This window comes from Triticum aestivum, chromosome 5A (genome assembly GCF_018294505.1).
Source record: "Triticum aestivum cultivar Chinese Spring chromosome 5A, IWGSC CS RefSeq v2.1, whole genome shotgun sequence".
NCBI lineage: Eukaryota > Viridiplantae > Streptophyta > Magnoliopsida > Poales > Poaceae > Triticum > Triticum aestivum.
This window is the reverse complement of record NC_057806.1, coordinates 536,141,635-536,163,692: the sequence shown is the minus strand read 5'-3', so window position 1 is coordinate 536,163,692 and position 22,058 is coordinate 536,141,635. Positions and strand designations below refer to the sequence as shown.

The following is a 22,058-nucleotide window of genomic DNA, read 5'->3' as shown; positions in this document are numbered from 1 at the left end:
TAAAACAAGCCCAGATTTATAATAAACTAGCAGCATTACACATCATTCCAAATCAAAGATTTATAGTAAACCAGGAGCATTAGAGCATATACATACATCTACACTTATTGCCTAGTCACTTATTCCCAGCTAGTGCAAACACAGTTGAAAGCAAACAAAAATGCATAAAAACACCAAATAGTGGCATTCTATCCCTCCAAATGATTTGCTCCCTCTCCATCCTTGCAATCATCATCTTCTCACTTATGTGCTTCTCCCATTTATGAATCCAAGATTTCTGTAAAGAGCAAAGAACAAATAAAATTAAATTTCAGCAGACATATATTTCCTTGCATGTTGTGTTGTACAGTAGCTACGGGAATAAATATACGAAGAGAAAAAAGTGAGTGATTTCTATTAACAAGAGATCGCCTATGTAATAGCTAGAAACAAATGAACCTGCTGCACCAACTCATATCATGTCTTACATTGATATTCTCCACGTGTTACACATATACACCATCAACTATTTGTCATAAAGTATTTGTCAATGACTAATTGGATTCTTTAAACTTCTAGGGGAAAGAAAGATGCCATGGCCTTGCTCGCTGCTAACATGAATGGATGAAAAGGACATGCTTTGGAGTCTGGAGTACTTTGGAATGAATTTGAGAGTGTCACTTACTGGATGCCACCATTTATTTTCAGTAATGTAACTGCAGTAATGGATGATCTCACTAACCTCTGTAACTTTCTTTGACTGCCGATTATAAGGGTTGTCGTCAGTTTTAAACATTTCCATCTGAGATGGGCTTAAGCCATAGAGGAATTGAGGAATGTTCTTGTAATTATCCATAACTGCAAGAAGGTTAAAAATAAAGCTTGAAGCCACTATAACCGGACCGTGAAACATGTGAATGGAATTACAAATCATAATAATAAGTATTTCGTCTAGGCAAATTAATGAAGTATAGGATCCTGATTTCTCAACGAATTTAAGCATGTGAGATTCAGATCACAAACATTTTGTTTCTCGATGAATTTAAGCATGTATTAGACACAAACACAATTTTTGCCAATCAGTGATGTGAAAATAAAAACGAGGAGCAGAGCATTTACCTGAGAATCTGAAGATGCAGTCCCCTGTATTCTCTTCCTCTCCTCCTTAGAAATCAACGTTTCCAGCGGAACATAGACCTGCAACCAGTGGCCGAGCGTGACAAGCAACTAAGAAGGGGTCATTTTTTAAAAAGAATGCAAAAAAGGATGTGCAACTCACAACATGTTGTGCTGATAGTTGTTCTTGTTCAACACTTTCTTTGCCTCTCTTTCATTTGTAAAAGGACTGCATGTTCTACTATTTCAAAAAAAATGTTACTTCTCTAAATCAGGACATGGCTGACTGCACAGTACTGTGACTGACCGCTTGACAGATTTAACACCTTAATCAAGTTACTTTAATTTGTACAAACAGGTTAACCCCATGGCAATGGAAATTTACATGGCACGCAAACACATGGTTGAATGACTTAACATCTGATAATCTTAATCAAGTTCACAAGGCAATCAAAATCTGCACATCATCAGACAAGTGAGAACACTCGTCGGAATACCACTTTATCACTTGTCAGAACTGAACATTGCTTGCTCCTTCGGCAGCAGCCAACAGTTTACCGTTTGTCTGTTCATTGGCGCTCATCGCATTATGCGCTGGCCCTGAGGGTAGCGCACATCATGAGAAGGGGCATAATGCACATCACGGGAACTCTGCGCTCCTCCAGTTTTTACTAAAATATGTGCTCGTTAGACAGGCAAAAAAAGTGGCACAGATAATCAAAGTGCGCGTATACGAGTGCAGTGAAATGTGGCAATGGCAATATCAGCAACAGCAGCACTATTACTAGTGCCTGCTGTACTATCTTAATTAACAGTAATTTCACAGTGGCTTAATGAATTAAGACATGCACCACTCCCTCACTATTGCTACATATCTGTACTTACTAGGGTATGAATTATGCGCATGAGCATACCTTGGTTTTGCATCGTGTCTATATCTCATGGGAAATAATCTCATCAGAATAAACCTCCCTAATTCCCTCTACAGGAAAGTCACTCCACTGTATCTCTAGTTTCAGTGTTTCACCACCGAATACAGATAATTGAGACCTGCAAAAGCCAACAAAAATTAGGACTCTACCATGAGAAATAATTTCTCAACAAACACTCCAGTTTCTTTTTCAAACTGATTCATAATGCAGTAGATGCAGCAGACGCAGCGGGCTGGCGTGCAGCGGCGATTCGCAGCCGGCGGTCTGCCGAAGCCTTGATGTAGCAGGATAGCAGCCGAGAACGGGAATTAGGATTTGGGGAAAAGACATAGAACTAAATCACCATTGACATTCAGAACCGGGCGCCAGAAGAACTACCAAACAGAATCAGAACAGAGGGAAGACGCATACCTACTGCATCTCGATGAGGCGTATCAGCTCCGCCATCACCCGTCCCCGCCGCTCCCGCACCTTCTCCAGCTCCTCTGCCAGCGACACCTTCTTCTCAATCGCCACCGCCGCCGCCCTGCTCTCCGCGTCAACCCTGGCAGCATACGACCTCACCGACGGCGGCGACGCGGCAGCCGCCGGTGCCTTCGCCTTCGATTTGGCAAGGACGGCGCCGCCCAAGGACAGGGAGGCCGCCGCGTTGCCGTCCCTCGGCTGCAGGGGGCAGCGGCGCGAGACGGGGAGCGGCGGGCGCGCGGCCGCCGGCGTGGCGCAGGCGGCGGGGGGCATGGGGGCGGACGGACGGAGGAGAGGAGGTGGAAGGGAGGCCGGCGGCGAGTGGGTTGGGAGAGAAGAGGAGGTCGGGGATCTGGATCGGGCCGCGTGTTTTTTTTTCGACAGACGGGGGGTGGGTGGTGTGGGACAGTTGATGGGGTGGGAGTGTGGATCGGGCCGGGGTGGGCACGCTTAGTAGTAGCGTGGGGGTCTTATCTGCGCTACTACTATTTACTAATACAATGCCCGTGCGTTGCCACGGGCCTTTTAATTTTTTTTCTGATTGCATAAATAAGCATAATGCACTTCCAATTTCACATGTATAGAAAAAATTTACAGTAACAATCAAAAAATATACTTGGTGCAATGTATTTTCATTATTCCACTTCACTTGCATCTCCTAAAATATCAGGAATATTGTCTTCAGCTTCCTTCGCACAGTACTTGAGCAATTATAGTAAAAAAAATCTTCATTGACTTGTAACCATCCTGCATGAGTACTTCATACAGTTAGCATGAAGGTCTCACATGAAAAATGTAAGAACGTGCAAACATAGAGTACTCCACTTGTAAATTGGATGAACCAATTTTTTACCATTCCATGAGAGCATATTAAAATCAAAAACAAAATAACTCAACACATACTGGAATAAATAAATATTTATTATCTCGATTATAATGATGATAAATAGTTGTATGTATCTTGAATTTAAAAATAGAATAGACAAATATGAACAGCCTCCCACAAAAAGGAAAAGCCACTCCTTCCCTCTCACCACACAAGCACATCACACATCCCTTATCCCCACCGCGTTGCCACGGGCATTTAAAAAAAATCAAAAATCTTACTGGCTCATCATGATCATGTTCTATTGAAAAAAAATCTGAGTTTTATGGATATATGATAGTCCTCATTGCAATTAATGTCACTAAATTTCTCAATCCATCAATCATGAGCAAGTGCAAAAGTTAATGAATCTAAGTTGAGTGAAATAAGGAAGGATTAAATGAATGAACAAATAAATCGTGCACATGCCTTAATCACTTCTTCTCTGCCCGAAAATGGAACCCAATACATTCTGATGCAACATTACATTGCTCCACGGGAATCAATCAGCCTTCTCACTTGCATTGAGGAGCCCCATTTGGCCATTTATTTCACCGCCGGCCTCAACATCACCCTTGATATCTGTCCGCCAGGTCTGTCATGAAGCCATGCCCACCATGTTTCACTGCATCTTACATTATTCCTCACATAACATAAGTAAGTACTATTGTTGAAGCATGCATACCAATCGTTAGATCGAGCACATCCAAACATTTGCGATCCACCACTTTTTCACCCTCCCCTCTCTCCACGAGACATCTCCCATACCGCATCAACAACACTCCCCTCATCACACGTCCAGCATGGGTCGCCGCCCCTCACGGGAATCAACTGAATATTATAAGGGAAAAACTAAAAGCCTGGAAACATAAATCAATGCATCCATCCACAAAATAAGCTCTACTTGATGACAACCAATGATGAAAAGCTGAATTATTTTGATCATATCCAGTCTAATAGGAGATTACATGGGTTGCAAAATCCACAGATAATCGCACAAGGTATTCTAAATTTTTAAATACCACAATTATCACAATAATGAAAATAAAGCTAGGGATATTGAAAAGTGTAAGGCAGTAGCGCTCTATCTCTCCGGTATTGTTCAATGGATAGGGATGCTCCTAGGCATTATTGTTATCTTGAAAGAAAATCCGGCTTGAATGAATTCTTTGGTCATAGAAAGCATCAGAGCTCCTTGAACCTACATATTGCACCCTTTGTGTTAGTCAAGATCGAAAAATAGCTAGGCATTGGTAATCAGGAATGTACCTTTTAATCAAGTTCTTTGCTCCGTTGATGTCTGGGTTGAAGTATTATCCGAGACTGATTAGTTGTAAAAGAATTTGCATCTGCAGACAACGTAAAATACAATAGCAGGAAGCCAGAAGCAAAATAGTTAAGTGCATACAATCAGAGGGATGTTGCCTCCAGAAATCCCTAGCGAGAGACACTGGTCTTCTACCCCACATTACATATGTCAAAAGATAGTACACATAATTTTAACTCATTTAGTTATCTAGCTGACCAGATCAATTGTAAGCATTACGTGGTTCTTATTTCAGTGAAAAGGAATTTCGTTGAATAGTGAACTTAATTGGTATAAAAGAACCATAATATGGGTTGTGCCTAAACCACAAAAGATTTTTATAGGAGATCAGAATAAAATACGTGTAATAACTCACTAAGAATCTTCTCTGTTCTTACTATTTAGGGATACCAACTCTTTGAGTAACAGAGTAATAATAGGACATTGCGTAGCTCAATTCACGTGAGCTAGATTGACACACTATTGCTGCAGCCAGAGGTGATATCCAATGCAATGGGTGGGGTGAAATTCTTGACAACAGCCTGCAATCAGGTAATGAAGGACCATTTGATGACTATAAACTTGACAGTAAAGACATCTTCAACCTTTGGAAAATTAGATATGGATCAAAAAAACCTATGGCCTCATCCCGGACATTAATATTAAAACCATCATTTTAGATTTCTGAAGTTGCAACATATTTCATGGAAGTTGCTATATGAAGATAAACCTTACAATCAGATTTTTTTTTCTCGTACCATATCAATTGGGCATCATGCAATATAACAGAAGATCGTTCAAGTCTATCATGTGTATTTACAAAAAAGAGCAAATATTGCAGTAAATTTTTGTGATGAAATAATATAAAAGAGGTTCTGGAACATACATCTTCGTTTCTTCTAAGCCTCGGTAGAAGCATGGTTGCTTGCATTTGAGATGCAAGGAAGAAGAAAACGACATTCCGAAAGGGCACCACATGCCTCACCTGATTGATAAACTCAGAAGCACCTCAACTAACAATTGAAAAAGGTGTCGCCAAATAGAATCTCACATATAAAGCTATAAGCAAAAATAACAAGCAAGGAAAAATCAAAAGAAATAACAAATCTATGAAGCACATTATACTTTTACATTAGATCCTATAGATATTGCAAAGACAAGAGAAATGGTCAGCATGGCAATATTGTCCGATGGTCAAATAATCCCAAAATGATACATTGAGAAATCTATATTGGACTTCCAATTTATAGAAGAATGTGAAAGAAAACTTAGTTAGACTTTTACACAATGCTCATTTAACTTGTGACGGAAAAAATTATGCCATCATAACTCAATTCTAATATATACAACTCCAATGGTGCAGGCAACGTTGCTATGGGCTACGATGTATATAAATTGCCCGTATGTTGTATCGGGGGCTTACATATTCTAATGGGTCAATACCAATGGTGGATAACATATACCTTAGGACCCTTTGCACACCAGGTGGCATTGTTGACTTCTTTATAATTAATGCATTGTCATTCTTCTTCTCCCTGCAGAGCTGGCGGCCGACGGCGATGAGCTCCGCCTTCTTATTCTCACTGTTGCGGCCGTCCTTATCATCCTTGTTGATTGGCTCCATCAACAATCCATTGTTCTTCTCGACCATTCTTTAGCACTCTAGCAACTGTATGGCGAGCTAGTCGTCGTTATTGATGTCGGAGAAGCCAACAAGGCCAAGAGGTTGTTGATGTTCGTGCTCTCCTCCCCATGGTCATTATCACCGCTGCTGGGGGTGCCATTAATCAACGACAACCACATTACGAACTCATTCTTCATGTTCATCTCCTCCTCCTAAGTACACTATAGTCAAGGACAACCACGACTATACGAGTGGCAGGAGACATATTAGTTTACCTTCGTGTACTTTTCATTTGTCATAATGAAACTTTGAAACTTATATTCCATTTAATTCTATTTGGCATCTTAAACAATACGTGAACAAACTACTCGAGATCAAAGAGTAGCACAGTAAAAATACTACTTACATCTAAGAGAAAGGCTACATCAAGTAGTAGAATATGCATGGCATGTGTGCTAACCTGGTCTGGATGATGTGAGTTAACAATATTGAACCCCTCTTATGTCTATGCTGCCCCTCTCAAACATCTGCAACCAAAAATAGATGAGACCCATATATTAAGACTACAAAAATGAAAGATGAAACATGTAAGGGCATTTGGGCACAGTACAGAAACACGCTGACCAGTCGCTTTGTTTGAGGATCAAGAACAAAACATGAGAGCTTCTCTCATCAATTACCTCGACAGAAGCTTCATACATCTCTGATTTGTCAAGCGCCTTCCACATTCATGCGGCTGAAAAACTTCCCGCTCCCTCCTGCCCCGTCTTGCATTGATGAAGACCCAGGCTGAGCTTTGCTCCGCCGCGCACTCACTTCTGGTCAAGTACGCCAACACTGGAAGGGGGAGATGTTGGAGATTAAGAGGGGATTGAGGAAATGGATCCTCACATCAGTGAGGCGCGCGGTGCATGTGCATCTGTGCCGTGTTTGATCTAGCTACAAAAAAAGGAACATAAGCATATGTCAAAGTAAAAGTAAAATGACCATGTACATTATACCTAAATTATATTCTCTCCTTCCCTAAGTAAATAAATAAATATACTATCCTGCATATCGTCTCACAGGTATTAAGAACCTAGCATTTTCTGCTCATGCATTGGATCTAAAACTTAAATTATGTAAGAAGAACACAGTAAACAAAAAAACAAAAGCTTTTCTAAGTCGGTCTTGCCTTCATTACTATTTCTACCGATGCTTCTAGTTCCACACTTCTTCCTACAATATTGATGCAGTCGTTAAACCCTGCAATATCAGCATCGAAAAATAAATACAGGATAAATAAAAACACAAAAGTAAATCGTTCAAGAGAAATTGCGGTACCAAATTTGAATTTTTCAACACTCAGAGCATGTTCGAACTATTTGTATCACACTGTATACAGAATACAGAACCATGTCATGCATGACGCCGTGCCTTAGCTGTACACTGGCGCCACCTCCTCCATATGTGGTGTTCGGTGGCGCAGGGTACAGGTGTGCGTGTGAGTTAATCATGTGTGAGTGGGGCCTGTGTGCCGGCTGGGTAATGTACTTGGTCTGAACTTGTCACTGAACAAAGGTAAATCTAAATTGAGGAAATACAGTTCTGAATTCCTCCTACTGTTTCTCTTCTCTTCTTGCTCGGTCAGGCAAAAAGGAGAGGGACCTGAAGCCACTCCTCGCCTCTCACCACACAAGCACATCACACATCAAACAAAATACAATGAACAAATTGATGGATCGATATGGTTGCTTCACTTTACTTCCTAATAAGTGGATTTCTTTTCCTGAACAAATTGACTGCTGATTTCAGGCAGTAGGATAGATGTTAAGCAAGCAAATATATAAACCCGAGAGCACAAGACAAGATCATGCACGTATTGTAAAAGGGAAGATGTGAATTACTACTTAACAACGTATCCAAACGAAGTAGATCGAAGACACACGTACGTACATATACAAATCCGATGAGCAACACCAAAATCACTTAAGTACGCATCCAAATTAACCTTGATGGGGAAGGAAGGAAATTGAGATGGAAAAAGCACCTTACCTTGGCGGTGGCCGGAACGGTCACGACGGCGGCGGCTAGCTAGGTATTCGCGGGCGCTCGCTCTGGAAACGGACGGAGCCCAGGAGGCGCCTCGCCTTGACGCGCGTGGCGGGTTCCTCACGGCGCGGAACACTCCTCCTGCCCAGCGGCGGCGTCGTCGGCCAAGCGGCGTCGGACAGAGTCCACGAGGCCCTCGCCTCGGCGCGCGTGATAGGTTCCTGCAGGCGAAGGGATGGAGCGCCGTACGCTTCGCCGCCGGCGACAAGCTTGGAGGGAAGAGAGGATGGAGCGGCGGCGGCGGGATGGATCTGCGATGGCGAAGGATGGAGGGCTGCGGCGAAGGGATCTGGTGTGCGACTGGTGCGTGCGACTGCTCGCTCGAGGGCAGAAGGCCTCGCTCGTGCGATTCGTTATCGGATTTTTTTTCGCTGGTTAATTTTCACCGGGTTTTTTTCGCTGGTTAATTGTCGCCGATTTGTCCGTATCAGATGGGTGCGACAGGAGGTTTTGGCGTGTGGGGGCGGGTTGGGGACTCGGCCCTGAGGGTTTTTCTTGGTTCCACGCGGCTGAGCGCGAGGTGGGAGCAGGTACCAAAAAAGACCGGGTAAGGTGGGATGAAAATAAAACCCGGAACGCGACCTACCAACTGAGACATTAGGAGTAGAGATTTTTTTTCGCTGGTTAATTTTCACCGTTTTTTTTTCGCTGGTTAATTGTCACCGATTTGTCCGTATCAGATGGGTGCGACAGGAGTTTTTGGCGTGTGGGGGCGGGTTGGGGACTCGGCCCTGAGGGTTTTTCTTGGTTCCATGCGGCTGAGCGGGAGGTGGGAGCAGGTACCAAAAAAGACCGGATAAGGTGGGACGAAAATAAAACCCGGAACGCGACCTACCAACTGAGACATTAGGAGTAGAGACTTAGTAGTAGTGTTGGTTTTATACCCCTCGCTACTACTATCGCCTATCCCGGGGGCATTGTTGGAGACCATTTAGTAGCAGCGCGGGTTTATACCCCTCGCTACTACTATCAACTTAGTAGTAGCGCGGTTTTTATACCCCTCGCTACTACTAATTAGCAGTAGCGCCCAATTTTAAACCGCGCTACTGATAAACTTCTGTGTATAAGGTTTTCCCTAGTAGTGTATGCTTCTACTTGACTAGCTCGTTGATCAAAGATGGTTATGTTTCCTAACCATAGACATGAGTTGACATTTGATTAACGGGATCACATCATTAGGAGAATGATGTGATTGACTTGACCCATTCCGTTAGCATAGCACTTGATCGTTTAGTTTCTTGCTATTGCTTTCTTCATGACTTATACATGTTCCTATGACCATGAGATTATGCAACTCCCGTTTATCGGAGGAACACTTTGTGTGCTACCAAACGTCACAACGTAACTGGGTGATTATAAAGGTGCTCTACAGGTGTCTCCAAAGGTACTTGTTGGGTTGGCGTATTTCGAGATTAGGATTTGTCACTCCGATTGTAGGAGAGGTATCTTTGGGCCCTCTCGGTAATGCACATCACTTAAAGCCTTGCAAGCATTGCAACTAATGAGTTAGTTGCAAGATGATGTATTACGGAACGAGTAAAGAGACTTGCCGGTAACGAGATTGAACTAGGTATTGAGATACCGACGATCGAATCTTGGGCAAGTAACATACCGATGACAAAGGGAACAACGTATGTTGTTATGCGGTTTGACCAATAAAGATCTTCGTAGAATATGTGGGAGCCAATATGAGCATCCAGGTTCCGCTATTGGTTATTGACCGGAGACGTGTCTCGGTCATGTCTACATTGTTCTCGAACCCGTAGGGTCCGCACGCTTAAGGTTTCGATGATAGTTATATTATGAGTTTATGAGTTTTGATGTACCGAAGGAGTTCTGAGTCCCGGATGAGATCGGGGACATGACAAGGAGTCTCGAAATGGTCGAGACATAAAGATCGATATGTTGGATGACTATATTCGGACATCGGAAAGGTTCCGAGTGATTCGGGTATTTTTCGGAGTACCGGAGAGTTACGGGAATACGTATTGGGCCTTATTGGGCCATATGGGAAAGAAGGAAAAGGGCCTCAAGGGTGGCCGCACCCCTCCCCTTGGTCTGGTCTGAATTGGACTAGGGAAGGGGGGCGCCCCCTTCCTTCCTTCTCCTTTTCCCTTCCCTTTCCTTCCCTCCTACTCCTACTACTTGGAAGGGCTCCTAGTTCTACTAGGAAAGGGGGAATCCTACTCCCGGTGGGAGTAGGACTCCCCTAGGGCACGCCATAGAGAGGGCCGGCCCTTCCCCTCCTCCACTCCTTTATATACGTGGCCAGGGGGCACCCCATAGACACACAAATTGATCTTTGTGATCGTTCTCTTAGCCGTGTGCGGTGCCCCCCTCCACCATAATCCTCGATAATATTGTAACGGCGCTTAGGCGAAGCCCTGCGACGGTAGAACATCAAGATCGTCACCACGCCGTCGTGCTGACGGAACTCTTCCCCGACACTTTGCTGGATCGGAGTCCGGGGATCGTCATCGAGCTGAACGTGTGCTAGAACTCGGAGATGCCGTAGTTTCGGTGCTTGATCGGTCGGGCCGTGAAGACGTACGACTACATCAACCGCGTTGTCATAACGCTTCCGCTGTCGGTCTAGGAGGGTACGTAGACAACACTCTCCCCTCTGATTGCTATGCATCACCATGATCTTGCGTGTGCGTAGGAATTTTTTTGAAATTACTACGTTCCCCAACAGATAGAGCGCCGTCGTGTGAGGGAGGAAGGGAAATGCGTTGTGATATACCTAGCGCCACCGCCTCGGCTAACCTACACTGGTGAACTAACATCACGGTCCACCTAAGTTGCACTGCCCAAGGCTGCTCAAATGAGCAACACAGCGGTTACCCCCCACTATCGCCATTCGAAGAGCGGGCTTTATCGTTGGCTTTGTATGACAACAAACGAGGAGAACAAAGGACGAGGTGGAGGATGGTGGCAGGGGTGGCCAGGGGCCTAGGGCACCCATGCCGCCCTTGGAAGCGACCTGAGCCAGGCTACCTCCAACGGTTGGCATATCGTTGGAGCACATTAACATCAGGTGGATGAGGTTGCACCATTTTTAGCTACGACTTTGCGAGACTCCTCGGCGATGGCGATGAGAGCCCATCTTCAATGGTGTCGAAAGATAACTAAATCAAATTTCAATCACCATGTTCTTGATCGAAGCAAACTTTCAGTGTGTCGTTGAAAGCAAAGTTGAGTAGCATTGGAGACAATTTTGTTCTGACGGGAGACAATTTGTGTTTCACAAGGAAGCAAACTATCTGATGGTGAAAGCACATTATGCTTATATAATTAACTAGTAAGCTTGCACGTGCAATGCACGTTTTGATAGAAATTCATTAGAAAATAATATTTAAATATATGAAACTTACATTTTTAGTTTACATATAGCAATATCTTACATGAGCAATGGTTTACCATACATCTCACATACTCTATGAATTTAAATCTTGATGTAATATGTACTTAACAGATTTTCCTAAAGCATATTGAAATTAAATCCGCCATCGCAGTTCACCAATCAAGTAATCTTAATGAACACCCGAAACATTCTTCCTTCTTAACCCAGAAAAATACCTATTACAATCCAGACACCTATATGGGGCCTATCAGATCATCGCAACGAAAAAAATCGGATAGGTAAGTAAAAATTAATCATAATATATTTCTCAAAATATTACGACAGCTACAGTTCACCATCATATAGCTGCTGAGACCATCGCCGGTGTTGCCCGAAAAACACCCTCATAGCTCAATGTTCTCCTTGATAACAATCTGCGGGCCTAATCCTCTTTTTCTGCATCTTTTAGCTCATATCGTTCCTTCTTTCCAGGCTACATGTTATTTCTAATCATAATCAGCAATTATAAAACAAATAATGTAAGCTCACATACATGCCATAGCATACATATTTCAATTGCAGCTTCATACACAAGGAATATAGTAAGCGTGCACAAGCAATGCACGCCTCGACTGATGTTACAACCAGATATGCAAATTCTAAAGATATTATGATTACACTAAAAATATGACAACCAACCTATAATTTAAATGATTTTCAAGCAACTCTACAATTTAGCATCATATGCATGGAGTGAAGACACCTGATTACCTTAGTATGTCTTAATACACTAACCAATTCTTGTACAACATAAGGGGTGCATGTTGTATGCGGCTTCATTCTCAGTGTAGTTGATTAGATGCACCAAAATTCTTATCTCACAACTATACTTTAGGAGAACCACAGGTCATTATCTTTAGAGTTTTCATGAGGTAGAATAAAAAAAATGAAATATTAAATATTCACCCTGCAAATTGGTTGGTTCAATTCTTTCTCGTTCCATGAGTGCACAAACCAAAAAGCAAAATAACCAGATAGACATGCTACGTACATTGGAAACCAATTGAAATCATGCAGTGTTGATTGCATGCTTGTTTGTCTATGGAACATCCGCCTTGAAAGCAATTCAGTGACAATTGTTCTCTGCAAAATCAACAGTTTGCTCGCTCCTTGTCTCAAGAGACAAAAATGAAATCAAATATATCTTGAGATAAGTAAATATAGAAATTTCATCTAAAAATATAATATAAAACCGATATCAGCCACATGAGAGTTCCATTTTGATTCCTACGACCTCATTTGAAATCTCAACAAATTAAAGTACATTATGCATATTCATCAATGACAAAATAATTCAAGTCTGTGTATGCTATAAAGGAACGAATCCGATCTATCTAAATATCATGAATAGAGAATCACAAACTGCACACCCGCAAATATAGTATTTACAACAATAATTCCAACGGAAAACAAGCTTTAATAAAAAAAAAGGCTCCATCATATTTATCCTTCAAGTTCAAACAGAATCACTATATCAACACATGAACAAATAATCACTTCCTTTCAGATTTTCCATTCTGATTCATCACCACAGAACAAGCATATATTTCCAACATACGTGACCAAAACTACACTTATGAAATGAGGCAAAGTAGCATACAAATATTTTGCCAGGGTGTTTTTTGTGAAGGAGTATAAAGTCCTAATGTATAAGATTGTGCAAAACAAGCACCGGCGTGGTGGATATATGAATTCCTCTAAGGTTAGCTGATGGATGCAACTCCAAAAACCAAGCATGCTTTATTTTGAACAAAAGGTACATGCCAACTTTATTATAGACAGACATCAAGACAAGTGAATGATATGCAGACATTCATTGAAAAATAACTGCCAGTATGACAAGGCTTTTTGTCACTGGAATTTAGTCTTTCAACTTTATAAAGATTGGCATATAATTGGCTGCTGCTAACAAATGGCCCAGTACAGCTGTATAAATAATAATGTCGTCATCAAGTGTAGGTCCTAGATTGTTTAAAATGGCAGTACTGTTCATGAAACAGGCAACCCGCGGTTCAGTAAATCACCTAATTTACATTAAATCGAAGATTGGATGTGATTGATCTCTCTACATCTTACGGCTGAGCTGATCATAATTACTGAAAACAACATGAAATAATTTTTTAGTCTGGATCGAACACCACCAAACGATCTTCAGCAACGATAGCTAGAATGGATTTTATCTCCAGTAATATTGGAACAATGACTGCAAACAGAGGAGATGGAGCGGGACTTGCATTACCAGAATAATGCCGGTGTTGAGCTGCTGCCCCAGTGAGACGATGCCAATGTCATTCAACACGTCGTGCTGGTGACGGTTGGGATGTTGACGGCAGCTGCCACATCCAGGCCATTCGTGACGAGATGAGAGGACGTGTGCGGCATCACTGAACACGCAGATTGCTACCACAAAATAGTTCATCAATCTAAATTATCCTGTCTAGAGCTAGCTCCAAATGTCCAGTCAATTGCATCTAAGGCGAGCAGTCTTACACCAACCTGAATATCATGGAAGAGGCGTCCACTACTACATCTTAAACTGCCTTCCGTTGCAGCCTGTTCTCTTCTCCTGTGTGCATCCTTTCCACCATCTCATATCTGGCCTTCTTGTACCCACAGCCAGTCCATGCCCACAACGCCTTACTTCTCCTCCTCTCCCTGCCAGCACAAGCACTGCAAGGATTTTAATAAAAAAATTGATTGGTTCAGCATAAAAACATTTTTTGTTAATTCATCATAGTCAGAATATCCTCACTACTTCAATCAACCACTGAAACGGTACCATAAACATCACAAATTTGCAAATAAAAATTGGAAGGAAGGATAAGTGGAATACCAGTTGTGTGGCAGTGGAATAATTGAAAGTTATGGACCAAGAATAATCCAAATCGACCTTCTATCGTTCGTCATGTTCATCTCTGAATCCATACACCATCTAGTTTTCCAGACCGGGATCCTGAATAGAAAGACCAAACACACTGAAGCAAATCAACTGAAGGCGCAAAAATAAGTATGAGTCGGCTACTCAGAGTCAGAATTCAGAAAGTAACTTGTCTAGGGAATTTCAACGAACCTATAGACATGCTGTTTGAATTAGCACCTAAATAATTCTCTCAATTAGAAAAAGACTTGCCACCAGGATTTGGGCGTCACACTGACCGGCGGCATCCAAAATTTGCAGAGAACAAGAAGTTCGCAAAATACTGTTTAATGGAAATCAACGTCCATGGAAGCCTGATTAACAAATAACTTCAAAGTATGAATTAGTTCTACTATTTGAAATCAACATACATGGTTTAAAAGGAGGACTTGCCTCGCTGCCGGCCACAACAGATGTAGCCGCCGTCAATTGTCGAGCTAGATTGGGGCACCGGTTGTAGGTGCAGCTGACAGATAGGAAACATGAGAAGAATGGAATGATGATGGAGGGAGGCACCTTGTTGCAGTACACCGCCTAATATAAAGCCTCTCACTGCCTTATTATTTGAATATGTGTTTGATTCGCGCAATTGTCTCTTTGCATGCTTGCGCTGCAATTTGTTTTTCTGGTTTTGTACAATCAGTGACTTTTTGCAGTATCAGTTTGTTTGCATGACACAGCTGCATGCTTGCTGCTACTTGGCCTCTCCTCTCCATGTCGTAAGATCAGTAAGCGGCAACATAAAAAAATCAGAAAATACCCTGATAAGTAGTTACAGATTGAACATGACAATTGTTAAGGATGATTACATGGGAAAGCATGTATATGAGTAAGAAGACATAGATATAGATGTAAGGGGGACATAAAATGCACCACGGGAGTAATTCAGAGCATAGAGTAATTTAGGATTGAATAAATGATGTGTACAACTATCTCTAGGCTTAGAAGGGAATTATTATAGATCATTGTTGTGCAGGCAAATGTTCAAGAGCTCATAATACAGAACAATATTAGAACTCAAAAGCTTGGAGAAATGAAATAATAGGACTCAAGCATTAAAATGAAAGAGGCCCAGCTGGCATAAAATTCACAAACCTATGGTTTGAAGGCTGCATATTATAGGGAGAGGAGTTTATACTTCACTACATCATATAGTTACCTTGATTCACCTCACATGCAGCCTGCTTGGATACATGATACATAAAAGGTCTTCAGAATTAACATGAGAGATGGAAATGGTTAAGTTAGCAAATGGTAATAATAAGGGTAAAACAAGAATCAATGTCCAAAATCATTGTAGATGAACCGCAGCAGCAGTAATCGCTTAGCCAAGTCTGTACCTATCCTGTGAAGAGGACCAACACTTTTTATCCTCCTTCTCTCCCTACAAGAAAAAATATCACCATGATGTAATCAGAATTTTCAATTTTGTGCCATATTTAAAAAAAACTTATTTGGAGTTAACTTATAGCCATAAGCATCAGAAAAATGAAAATAACTAAATATTAGGAAGGCCATCACCCAGAGTGATCTTTGTGGATACCGAGGATAGTTTTGTGTCAGTCGCATCACGGGGAATTAACTCGAGTGAAGTCATGGAGGGGTGGAGCATAATCCATATTAGCCATCTACAAGATGTGGTCTACACATCTGTCTGCGCAAGAACAAACCGACCCGAGGCAAGACGACTCAAGGGAAAGGAAACTTGCTGAGCATGCATGAAGCATCAACCCGATGAAGCAGATGTAGCTTGCTGAATTGTTTATGTAGCCATCGTATCAACGATACAAAATTGGCTACCCCAATCCCATAGGTTCAAACGTTCAGGAAGATTTCATAGGTTGTAACTACCCTGATCTGACAGGTTATAAATTCAGCAATACATCAGAGGTTGAAATAGTAGGCCATTCATCAGCAGGATTAAAAAAATCAAGTCTTATCAATCAGAGTTGGATTCAAATTTTATACTCGACATCTGTCTATTAGATAGAAGACCAAATAATTAAGCTACCAACAACCAAAGTCACAAGTTTGTTCACCCAGGGATATTGAATGACATAACCAAACAGATTCTGAAATCTTTGGAATTTCTTAACAAACCCCAGCAAATAAATCGTTAAAGAATGCATCCTACCGAGATATAAGAGGGAGAGGACTTTACCAGCAAATATGTCGCTGAGGTTCAGATTTGTTTTGTTGTGTGTCCTGAACCAGCGATGTAATGGGCTTGGCGAACATTAAGATGCAGGCACGAATCCTCCTCGAAGGCAGCGACGGTGGTAGAGGTGTCAACCGTACAGACACGACGACTCCGCACATCTTCGAAGAGCGTGGTGGCAGCATCCTCCCTGGCACACGCGTGTCCGATCCTCCCTTAACACACACCTGGTGACGGCTGAACCAGAAGGAAGGGACGATCAGTGGCGATTTTTTCTCCTTCTTACGGAATGAATGGAGCAATCTGGAGTGGGTTCGTGGAGAAAGGGTTGGATGCCTGGATCTTGTATGGGCGGCGGGCGGCGAACGGCGCGACGGCGACCTGCGGTGGCTCCCGCGGGGCGCGACGGGCGATGAATGGCGGCGGCGAACGGCGCGCCGGCGGGGCGGCGACCTGCAGCGGGCGGCTCCCGCGGCGGGGGCGGGCTCCCGCGGCTGGGGAGGCTCCCGGCGACCCGCGGCGGCTTCCCGTGGCTCCGGCGGCGCGAGGCTGCTGCGAAGGGCACGGCTGCGGGAGGCGAACGGCGCGGGAGGAGGAGGAGGTCGTGCGGGAGGAGGAGGGAGAAATTGGATCTTTTGCCCCACTTTACTTCTCCATAAGATCATTTGCCCCATTGAGAGGCTACCGGATGGGACCCGGGGCCACTGTTATTAAGACAATCACAGGGCAAATCATCCAACTCTTTATAAAGTGGGACAAATCACCCAATCCCCCGAGAAGGAGGAGGTCGTGCGGACGGTTTTCTCTCTTTTTTACCGCGAGGCAGATTAGCCATCGATCGATCGTGGCTTAACTCATGGTTGATAGCGTTAAACGCAGAAGAATTAAGAGCCATTAAATTTTGACGATGGATGGGTGTGATTGTTTGAATCTGACTCTATTTCTTTTATAGTGGTAGTAGGTAGTAGATTAATACAGTATATTCTTTTATTTCCTTCAATTTCAGAAGAAAAAAACAGCAACCGCCAATGGTCACGGGGAGCAGTCAAATCACAGCAAGTCGCACGCACGCACGCCTGGCAGATCGGGTTCCTGCTGGATCGGGACTCCATGATCACGACCGACTTACGTGCCCCCCATAAATATCAGGCCGACCGATTGATCTCTAGATTGACACAATGGAGGCGCATGTGTCCGCCGGCATGGCCGATCTCGCCGCCCGCCTCATCAAGCGACTCGCGGACGCCAACAGAGACCGCAACCTGGTCTTCTCGCCGATCTCCATCTACGCCGTCCTGGCGCTCCTGGCCGCCGGCGCCGGTGGGAAGACCCTGGAGGAGATCCTCGGCGTCCTAGGCGCGCGGTCCCGCCTCGAGCTAGAGGACTCGGTGGCGCGTCTCCTGGACGGATCGTCGAATCCCGACGGCGGCGGGCCGAGCGTGGCGTTCGCGTGCGGCGTCTGGAGCGACCTGACGCGGCCGCTGAAGCCGGCCTTCCGTGACGCCGTCGTCGGCAAGTGCAAGGCCGAGGTCAGCTCCGTCGACTTCCACAACGACCCGGCGCGCGACGGCGCAGATCAACGCGTGGGCCGCGGCGGCCACGAGGAACCTCATCGGCTCCGCCGTCCCTCTGGGAGCCGTACACCGGGGCACCGACCTCGTGCTGGCCAACGCCATCTACTTCAGGGGCAAGTGGCAAGTGCCGTTCTACAAGAGCTCGACCAAGAACAGGCCCTTCTACCGGCTCGACGGCACCGCCGTCGACGTCCCCTTCATGACGTACCACAGGCACAGAGATAACTATCACGACATGGCCGCGCACGACGGATTCAAGGTGCTCAAGTTAGGATACAGGCGTAGTCCGACGTACACCCAGCGCCACAGCATGTGCGTCTTCCTCCCGGACGCGCGTGACGGCCTGAGGAGGCTGCTGCACAAGATCACGTCGTCGTCCCCGGCAGCCTTCCTGCGCGAGTACCTGCCGACGCGCTGGGTCAATGTGGACGAGGTGCTGGTGCCCAGGTTCGGGCTCTCCTTCGAGAGCAGCATCACCGCCGTCCTTGAAGATCTGGGGCTCCGGTTACCTTTCAGCCAACGAGCCGACCTCTCCGGGATGCTGGAGGAGGACGTCCTCGTGCAAGATGTCTTCCAGAAGGCTGTCATCGAGGTCAACGAGGACGGAACGGAAGCTGCCGCTATGACCATCTATGACGCCATTGTGAAATCCTCATGTGAACGCCCGCCGGAGGAAGTGCTTTTCGTCGCCGACCACCCGTTCGCCTACTTCATAATCGAGGAGGAGTCGCATGCGATCCTCTTCGCCGGACATGTCGTCGACCCTAGCGATGCTACCGGGGTAGTGATTCCATCAGGGGAGCGCAGCACAACAAAAGGTAAAATTGACAGGTTCCGTGACAAGGTCGACACCAAATCCGGCCGCAAGAGGCGGAGGGATGAGCAGCCGCATTCTTCCCACGGCCGCAGCTCCAGCAGGGAGTAGACGGGACGGGAGTAGACGAGTTGACAGAAGCGAGAACAGAAGAGAAGAAAGTAGATATTATCGAAGTGAGCGACGGGAGAAGATGAGCAGCCCGCGGAGAAAACATAGTAGTAGATATTATTGATATGAAGCACACGATGAACTAGGACGAATAGTTTCTTCATTTGGCAGTTGCATGCTTGAATACTTGTGCACAAAAATTAAATTCTTTATCTTTACCTCTTTTTTTAATAATAAAAGACGGAGCGTTTCTTCACGTTTTTTCGTTTGCGATGGGACGCAGATATCTTTTCGTCCGTCATGGAACCAACAATTTTCATTCGTCCAAATTCATCTCGCTCTCGCGCTGAGTTTTCTGTCCGGTAAAAAAATCATTAAAAAAAGACAGACCTAGGTGGGAGTCAAACCTACAACCTGAAGTATCTACACCCGCGCTGCTAACCAGTGCAACTATCCATCTTTTGTGTTACAATAGCAGCGCGAAATTATATTAAAAGAAAGGACCAGCGGTGGCAAAACATAAAAATAACTCGCGCGAGTTAACCACGCCTCTAGCCATTGTAGTTCTTCAATTTGTTGTCTAAAAATTGCAGCTCAGCTTATTATAAACTATATATGCAGCGGAAGATGTAAACCTTTTTGAATTTCAAACGTGAATTCTTAAAAAAATAGTTTTGAGAAAACAAACATTTTCAAAAAAGAGACTTGAAAATTTCTTGAAACTATGAACAACTATTTGAAAATGAAACCATTTATTGAAAAACAGGAACATAATTGAAAAATGGGAACATTTTCTAAAATTATGAAAGTTTTTTTAAAACGCGATAATTTTATGAAATTCCCCTAAGAATTTACGCACAAATTACAAAAACACGAACTTTATTTGAATTTATCAAAAAAATTGAAAACAGAATTTTGTTTTCTAAAAAAGTGAACATATTATGAAATTGTGAACAATTTTTCAAAACCCAAACATATTACGAAATCCCCTGAACATTTTTCGAATTTGGGAACAAATTTGGAAAACATGAACATTTTTTAATGATTGAACAAAATTTGAAACAGAAACATTTTCTGAAATCGTGAACATTTTTAAAATCTATGAAAATATATGAAAATGTGAATAATTTTAGAAATTTCAAACTTTTTGGAGTTTTCACAAACACTTTAAAAATTTCTGAACATTTGTTAAAAAAGAAAAATAAACCTTGAGTGTGTAAATTGAGCTAGCTCGTACTTGTGTCTATTACGTTCATCCATTATTATTAAGCTAGGTGCAATGAGTAGATCCGTTGTGTTTTGGTTGTTCGTGAAAAATGTCTGATTTAATCTCTCGAACAGATAGAGCACTAGCCAATGTATGTGATGGGTTTTCTTTCCTTCAATTGGAAGCTGCTTCTTCATGCGGTCACCAGCTACAATTAGATGCATTTAATCTTCATGCGAGGTTATCACTTGGTCGTAGAGTTTTGGTCACCAAGCCCTTTAAATCCAGATGAGAGGGTTTGTTTACTTATCAAACCAAATAATCGCCTTCTCATTTTTTACACTAAATTTCATCAATTTATATGCATTTGCAAGTTGTATGGAATATCAGTAAAGCGCTCCAGAAATCGATAGAGAGTGAAGAGTGGGCCCCGATTATCCCTAGAGAAACAAACACACCATTGTGTTGTTAAAGACGAGCGGGGAGGATTTAACTCCGCAATTCTAAAAAAAAGAAATTAACTCCCAATACTTTGGATGGTTTGTACGCGGGATTGTGGGTGAACATGAGATAGGAGTATGATATAACTTAACATATAATTGCAATCGGACTGTGTTTAACTTGGCTGGATGGTCAATTTTTCTCCGGTGCAACGCATAGGTGAATACTTATGCAAATTTTTTTCACTTTTTGGGCTCGGTTGGGAAAATCGGGCCACCCACCTGGAATTCACGGGATCAGTGGCGGATACTACAACGAAAGCTATTTCTTGCAATCGGTTCGGGGTCAGATACACACATTTGGCTAGATAATTGGCTACCACGTGATTACAAGCTGAGACCAATTTTCCCTATTTCAACTAACCCTCCGTGGTATGTTTCGGAGCTTATTGACCCAGTTATCAGAACATGGAACAAGCAAGTGTTGATGGAGCATTTTATCGGTCCAGATGTGGACGTCATAATGCCTGACTTCTGGGCGTGGCATTATGATAGAAGGGGTGTGTTTTCAGTAAGATCAGCCTACAAGATGATCAGTGGTATAAAGCATCAACGTGAAGACTGGTTTGAGCACAGACCGAGCCACTCAAATCATGAATATGTTAGTAAGTCTTGGTCTCAACTTTGGAAGGTAAAATTCCGTCCAAGATAAGGATTTTTGTTTGGAGATTGGCACAAATGTCACTGCCAACGGGATCAATTCGACACGACGAAATATGGCAACGACGCCGGCGTGTGATTTATGTAATGCAGAGGTCGATTCCTGACGGCATTCGTTGTTTGAATATCGCATGGCACACTGCGTTTGGGCTTTGGGCAACAAGGAGGACCTCGCGAGGGTGCTTATAACTATGTGGGCGATTTGGTGGGCTGGGAGAAGGGCAATACATGACGATGAATTCCAGAGCCCGCTGTCCACAATGTGTTTTGTGAATCGGTATTTGCAAGACTTAGAGATTGCTACTGTGAGATCCCCTAGTGCACGCACGCAGCCCG

General features: G+C 43.6%; 1 protein-coding gene, 1 long non-coding RNA gene and 1 pseudogene across 9 annotated transcripts; 1 reads left to right on the top strand and 2 right to left on the bottom strand.

Annotated features, from left to right (window-relative positions):
- LOC123104570 (uncharacterized) lies at positions 1-2,884 on the bottom strand. 8 transcript variants are annotated; one of them, XR_006450439.1, is made up of 6 exons: positions 2,439-2,884; positions 2,010-2,145; positions 1,259-1,336; positions 1,099-1,176; positions 722-837; positions 1-277 (listed from the first exon to the last, which is right to left on the bottom strand). XR_006450439.1 is itself a non-coding variant. In XM_044526444.1 (3 exons), the coding sequence occupies exons 1-2, from the start codon at positions 2,763-2,765 to the stop codon at positions 2,028-2,030; spliced, it is 441 nt and encodes a 146-aa protein (XP_044382379.1). In that variant the 5' UTR covers positions 2,766-2,884; the 3' UTR covers positions 1,289-1,333; positions 2,010-2,027. The 8 variants fall into 8 exon arrangements, 1 of the variants encoding a protein (XP_044382379.1); XR_006450438.1 differs by having other exon boundaries at positions 1,259-1,333; XR_006450435.1 differs by having other exon boundaries at positions 1,259-1,766; positions 2,439-2,883.
- Positions 2,885-11,930: 9,046 nt separating this feature from the next.
- Positions 11,931-17,078, bottom strand: LOC123107528 (uncharacterized). Its single transcript, XR_006451690.1, has 7 exons — positions 16,860-17,078; positions 16,039-16,082; positions 14,852-15,907; positions 14,615-14,734; positions 14,278-14,451; positions 12,773-14,181; positions 11,931-12,214 (listed from the first exon to the last, which is right to left on the bottom strand). It is a non-coding gene; the product is annotated as an uncharacterized lncRNA (long non-coding RNA).
- A 927-nt stretch (positions 17,079-18,005) lies between these two features.
- LOC123107527 (putative serpin-Z8) lies at positions 18,006-19,611 on the top strand (annotated as a pseudogene).
- The last annotated feature ends 2,447 nt before the right edge of the window (positions 19,612-22,058 follow it).

Excerpts from the sequence above, each read along its gene's own strand:
- LOC123104570 (XM_044526444.1), bottom strand. The coding sequence starts at position 2,765 with ATGCCCCCCGCCGCCTGCGCCACGCCGGCGGCCGCGCGCCCGCCGCTC. Across the intron at positions 2,146-2,442 it reads ATACGCCTCATCGAGATGCA|GTCTCAATTATCTGTATTCG; the intron begins GTAGGTATGCGT and ends TGGCTTTTGCAG.